Genomic DNA, 6668 nt, shown 5'->3' on the forward strand with positions numbered 1-6668 from the left:
TTGTTGATGTACGGCATTATGTCACATTTTCTTCACAAGAGGGACACCCCACCAGTTTTAGTCCCCTGGTCTCCAGATTTAATTTGATTCCATTTTACAGTGTAAAAAAACAACAACATTTGTGCTCTAAATATAGTAAAATAATACCTTCAAATTCTACTTCTGTTTTCACATTGCATTGCACAAGTTTAAAAGCTTTTAAAAGTCAAATGCATACATGAAGGAATTAAAAAAAATTACAGTGATCTTTCACACAAAAAATCATGTTTACATGGATTAATCTTCTTCTCTGGGATTCAGTGTCCCTGCATTGTCTTATTTCACAGACTCATTGAGTTCTTTCTGGCCTCCTCAAAACTAAGTGAGAGAGTGACTGTCCCACTTCCAAAGCTCACCCTGGGTCTTTGGCCTCTGCGCTGGCTTGCTGGCGAATCAGATTCGTTGTCATTGTTCTTCAAGCTGATCGATGAGGAAGGCGAGGAGCCAGAGGAAGCACCAACACTGCTGGAGCGCTTCCTGGAGGCAGAGCTGTGTCTCAGGGTAGCTTTCGCGGCCACTTTGAAAGCATGTGCTGCTGTGCTGCAGCGCACCTCCTCTATAGTGTTTCTGGATGGCTTCAGCAGGAGAATGTACACTTTGTTGAAGAAGATGCACGCCAGCAGACTGAAGCTGGAGGCAAGTATGGCAATGACCTCAACAGCAGACACAAATTTGCCATACGTACTGAAGTAGGCAGGAACAAAGGAAATCCAAACAATGAAGAAGATGAGCATGCTGAAGGTGATAAACTTGGCCTCTGTGAAGTTTTCAGGTAATTTTCGTGACTTGAAAGCAAAGAAGAAGCACACAGCCGCCAGCAAACATGTATACCCGATTAGAAAGCCCAGTGCCATCATGGAGCCTTCATTGCATGTTATGAAAATGATTTCATCAATGTCATGGTTCTCACAGCTTGATGGAGGTGCATTATACAGCCAGACCACGGAAATCATTACCTGTACAAACGTGAACAAGAACACCAGCAGGAACTGCAGGTTAAGGCCCCACCACTTGCGGTGAACACTTGTTGGGATTTTTGCTTCAAACACCAGCAACACACGGTTGGTCTTGACCAAGATGCATGAAATGCACAGGACAAAGCTGACCCCGAAAGCTGGTTGGCGCATTCTGCATGTCCAGTCCTGGGGCTCGCCAATGAAAATCAGCGAGCTGGAGAAGCAGCAGATGAGAGAAAAGAGCAGCAGGTATGACAGTTCTCGATTGGCGGCCTTGACTATAGGTGTGTTACGGAATCGTACAAACACACCCATCACAAAGGCGGTTAAGAAAATTCCCAGCACAGCCAGAAATGCCAGTGCAATACCAAAGGGTTCCGTCCAGGAGAGAAATTCAATCTCTTTCAGGAAGCATGATGTGTGATTCCCATTGGACCAGGAGTTATTTGGGCACTTTGTGCAGACACTGGCATCTGTCATGAAAGTACATTTTAAAATTAACACCATGAAACCACAAAAAACATTGTATTTGTTTTGCATCTTAAAAACAGAATAGAATATTTATCGACTCACAACACATAAATGAATACTCTACCTTTATGATCACTGTACTCTCCATCAGAGCACTCTGTGCACTCAAAGCAACAGGTCGGCATGCTCTCTATGATGCCCTTTCGTGTCCCTGGCTCACAGTCCTCACTGCAGTTGGAAAATGGTACCTAGTTCCAGAGACAGAACACATAAATTAGATAAAATAATAAAATATATCAAATGCATTTCAAGGATGGGCTTTCTGAATGTTTGGTACCTCAGTCAAGTAGCCATTCCACAGAATTTTACTCTTGTCTATCACAAGTTGAGCTTTTTTGCCAAGCATGTTATGGTAGCCAACTTCTTTAAACACAACAGATCCGTCCTCTGGACTCCGGTGCCAGTTAATGATGGTGTAGTTCCCAGACAGTTCATTGCCATCATCAAAGCTCACCCTTTCACCCATGCTGTTTGTAAAATTCAAGTGCCTCAGCTGCTTTAGGACCTGTGGAAAGAGAGATTTGGATTCACTCCATTTAATTGCATTACTGTTGAGGTTAATACAGAAGCCTTTACCACGAGATCAAATCCTTGGGGCAAAAAGTATATGCAAATTTACTCTGTAAGTAGTCATAACATTATGATGTCTAATATTGTTTTGGCTTAGCTCAGACTCTGCAAAGCCTGGGATGCACTAGGTAAGTGACGTAGATATGATGTAAATGGTTAGAATGTTCACTTGCTGCCCACCCACTGCCATTGTAACATGATGTTGTTCACCTCTCAGAAGTCAGTGTTATGGCTGATGTGTGTATGCTGTGGATATATATATATATATATATATATATACGTAAAATGCTTGTATTTCAGTGAAGCTGTACCTGCCATGCTTCAACCCTTCTGATATCTGCACAGGAATTGTTGGCAAAGAGTCCTTTACCAGGCGTGCAAGTGAGAATGTCTTGCAGTGCGTGAGCTATGGCATAAACAGCCACATATATGTTATAAGAGATGCGCAAGTGGGTAAAGTCCAAATATGGTGTTTCTACACTTGTTATGTCCTCCTCCCCCGTGCACAGAGGCCTAAAATTGGTACTGCCATTTTCACTGACTTTGTTTCTCGGACTGTCCTCCAAATAGCAGTTAAATGTCTCCTCCCAGAATTCCCGAACAAACTCGTTGTGAGGTGATGTCTTTGGGTGGACCTGCTGTAAAAACTCTCTGTATCCCAGAATGTGACCTGCCCTCAAGGCAAAGCCAATAGTTCCTCCCATCACATCAAGATACTCTGGCTTGGCAATAAGTGAAGAGATGGCCCACGCCTCACTCGCCAGCCAGATACGGTCAGTAATGTTCCTCCTGACCATCTCCTTTACAAGCGGCTCAATATCTGGCCCACTGGCAAAAACCACAATTATTTTAGATGTGGAGTTCTCTATACGGTCTGCCAAGCCTTTGACATCTGCTTCGTCAAAGTACTGCGAGATCAGTTCGTTCAAGTGGATGCAGATATCACGCTCCAGCATCTCATTCTCAAACTTCTCAATCCCTGGGCGTCCATATTCATCGTCTGAGGCAATAGCAATGACCCAGTTCCACTGGAAGTATTCGATGATGTCAGCCATGGCTGTGGCCTGGTACTCGTCTGAAGGAATGGTTCTCATGAATGATTTGAACTGGTTTTTGTTGCTCAGCAGTCGACTGGATGAAGCGTAACTTATCTGAGAAATTTCAAAAAGAAGAGGAAAACATAAGAACTCATAAAGATAAAAGGCCCCATAGCTCCAATGAACCCTGCATGGCTAAAAAGAGCAAACAAGAAATTCATGACAAGAGAACCATCACCATTAAAGTCACAGATCACTGTACCTGAGGAATGTAGAAGAGACTTAGAAGGTTGGCCACAGATGTGGACACTCCAGACCCTGAAGCCCCCACCACAGCTATGGTAGATGGTATGTTGCCAGTGCAGTTACAGAACTCATCCAAGTTAAGTGAGTCAATCTTATTCTGGGCCACGAAACTGAGCGTGGCCTCCAGAGCTTTAGACACTGTGTTACATGTATCAAAGATGCGGTAGCCAAGGGTGATGTTGGGCAAGAGGTTGCTGCTATTGTTGATTTCCTCTATGGCAAAAATCATAGCCTGGAGCCAGCGAAACCCACGAAAATTGTACCTGGGAAATTAGAAAGTGTTAGTATCTCAAACACAGTTCAACAATAAACTGGTCAGCCATTTCCTGGATCTCCCATCTCTTTCAATGACACATTAACTTTCAACTCCATTGTAAAAAGCGAAGTGGCTACACTTGGCAGTAAAGTGGTTCACTGGCACATGGAGCATATTTGTATATTTATGGCATTTTGCAGATGCCATATACAACTGACAGTTGCCAAGCAGCAACTCAATGGTAGTACATTGGGTTCCACAAAAAAGTTGTGGTTCATGAATGAATGTCTTACCCACTAAGCATACAAGACACTCATCTCTGCTGCACAGAATCAGAGCAAATGTTCCTTTTATTTATTTATTTTTTTACTTAAGGCTGTAGAGCCACAGTGTTCATACATATATTGTATAAGTTTTCTTCCATAGCTCTTAAAATACACTGCCCTGCCAAGAAAATTGAAAAAGAGAAAAGCAGCAGATATTCCACCAGTATATCGGGTAGTCAGCTGACTTTGTTTTATTGCCACGGTGTTGCTGAACACAACTGAAGCAACCCCACAACAGTGACTCCAGAGGCATCACTTCACATGCTTCCCTTCTAACCATGATGCACCCATGGAACTGGAACTGCACTCTGTGATCAAAAATGTCTTTCATTGACAAATTTAAGCCTTCTTTTTTCAATTAGGCTTACTAAGAAGAGACTCTCTCAGTTCATAAAGACACTCACTGCAAAGTTATTTAATCACTGTAATAATTAACTAATCAATCAAAGGCTTATTTAACAGTCTTGTGTGTTTGGCAGGGCAGTGGTATCCTAAGAGTAGTATTTATTACTATAAATCATGCATCAACCAAAATTGCTTCGAATGTAACAAACATAACAGAAGCCTCCATTGGCATTTAGTCCATATCTTGTGGCATTTACCTCACACATTCTGTGGATTCTGGTCTGGCTGCAAGATCTTGGTCTTTAGAGGCCACCCCAAAGTGAATGGGGAAGAGACCCCCCAGCAGGATGTCCCCCGTCTTCTGAGCCCTCTGCTGAGGACCGTAGGTGGAGGCTACAAGGCTAATGCTCAGGAGAATCAGGTAGCAGAGACAAACTCTCATTGTTTCAGTTCTGCGCACAGACATGGTGGAGGTGCTGGGGAAACGGCCTATCCATGCTGGATACTCGGAGAGTTTGCTTCTTCTGTAGGATGGAGGGTGTTGGCTGAGGCTTTTTCAGTGAACCGAGATGCCTGGTTTTTATATCTCACTCATGCCTCAGGTGCCCTGAAGATCAAATGAATGAGGCGTTTTTAGGAGAAAATCTGCAAGTAAGTTGTTCAGAATACAGCCAATCAAGCCTATGTTTTTTCAGAAGGTTTCAATGTCATTGTAACCTTTAAACATCTTTATGTTCTGTCACATTTTAAGACGGTTACAAATTCCCAGGAATATTTTGAACATCCTACATACGTTCTTTAGTGAAGCGTCGGAACATAAATTCATTGTTCTCTTGCTGGTCTCAAACAAGCCCTAGAATTAGAAACACACAGTCTACACTTGTCTGTGGCTCGTTGCACCAATGTTGCATCACCTTCACCATAGCAGCCAGACACCTCTAGAATTCAGCACTTTAGATCCAAGATGATCTAACAGAACTGCAAGACACAACTGCATATAATCCTACCACTCACTGTTTGCAGTGTCTAGAACCAGGGTTTTGATCTCAACTAAGCATATGCCTGTGAGCTGTAATGAAAGCAGTTTGTGGGCAGAAGTACATGCCGTAGAGAACACTGCGGCCTGATTATTTACGACCTGAGAGCAACTCGCGTTTCTCGTGCAGCGTTCCGTGCCACTGACCTTCCCAACGAGCTCGGCACGTTCATCACACTAATTTCAATGGAAATATGCCGAAGCAGGGCTGCACCATTTAATGGACGGCCACTGCCCAGCACTCTGGAAAAAGATAAAGGAGAGATTAAATGGGGTGGGAGTAACCAATGGTATAGATTCTTGCTAAGGGTAAGTGTCAAAATGCCCATTTCCAAAGGGAAGAGGACACGCAGAAACTGGACCATATCAGACCATACAAAATATAAGTGCAAGGTGCTAAAGCATCTTCATGTGAACAAATTAAACAATATTGTGACACCTTCCACACAAACAGAAGACAAAGACATAATCTTTATTTTTGTATGATTATAGTTATATGCCACTATCATTTAAATGAGCTCGTCACACAATCAAATCAATTTTTTTCCATCTTTCTCTTTTTTTTCTTGATTGATTATATTTGCAAAAAGGGATGGTACCCAGGTTCTTAATACCATTATTATAATACAATTACATTACATTTAATGTTTTTTGAAGCATACATACACTACAGGAAAAAAAAAACTTGCAATTAAATCCATACCTGATTCATGAATGATGAAATTCACCATCCAAAAGAGGGGGTTCATCAAGTACAAATGATTGCAGCAATCAGTTGAGAAAAAAACAAAAAAACATTTAAATTTAAAAAGTGCCGCTTTCAGGAATAGGCAGCCTCGTTCAGCAGTTTGTAAAAGTAAATGAGCGCCCTGAGACCCCAGTCAGCGCTCCCCATATCTGCGGCTCAGGTGAAAGATTAACTGGGACACACTGCATTATTTCCTCTGGTTAGTCAAGTCATCGCACTTCCCACAGGAGACCTCACAAACGACACTTCCTGATTCAAAGGGGTAAATCCTTTGTCTTCCAGCACATATAGAAATATATTATTTTTATCGCAACATAGAAACATGTGTTTGAAAGTGTAAAACATGGCTAAATATGGGAGAGGGAAAAAGAAGAAGAAAAAAAATCAGTTCAGATAATTCATGTTCCCATTTTATTTAGAAATCAGCCAGTCCAGGTCTCACAAACCATCTTCAATTTACAATATAGCAAAGGAAAGAAAAGCCAACTTACACACAGTTGAATAAATGTTATCAGAGT

At 42.1% G+C, this 6668-nt stretch overlaps 1 protein-coding gene and 1 long non-coding RNA gene across 2 annotated transcripts; both read right to left on the minus strand.

Moving 5' to 3' along the window:
* Positions 1 to 320: 320 nt before the first annotated feature.
* casr (calcium-sensing receptor) lies at positions 321 to 4810 on the minus strand. The gene is made up of 6 exons (XM_028983021.1): positions 4624 to 4810; positions 3396 to 3702; positions 2408 to 3247; positions 1804 to 2031; positions 1591 to 1714; positions 321 to 1468 (listed from the first exon to the last, which is right to left on the minus strand). Exons 1-6 carry the CDS (start codon positions 4806 to 4808, stop codon positions 321 to 323), a joined length of 2832 nt encoding a protein of 943 aa, XP_028838854.1. The 5' UTR covers positions 4809 to 4810.
* A 3-nt stretch (positions 4811 to 4813) lies between these two features.
* Positions 4814 to 6241, minus strand: LOC114792299 (uncharacterized). Its single transcript, XR_003750105.1, has 3 exons — positions 6106 to 6241; positions 5550 to 5645; positions 4814 to 4973 (listed from the first exon to the last, which is right to left on the minus strand). It is a non-coding gene; the product is annotated as an uncharacterized LOC114792299 (long non-coding RNA).
* Between the last annotated feature and the right edge of the window lie 427 nt (positions 6242 to 6668).

This window comes from Denticeps clupeoides, chromosome 6 (assembly GCF_900700375.1).
Source record: "Denticeps clupeoides chromosome 6, fDenClu1.1, whole genome shotgun sequence".
Classification (NCBI taxonomy): Eukaryota; Metazoa; Chordata; class Actinopteri; order Clupeiformes; family Denticipitidae; genus Denticeps; species Denticeps clupeoides.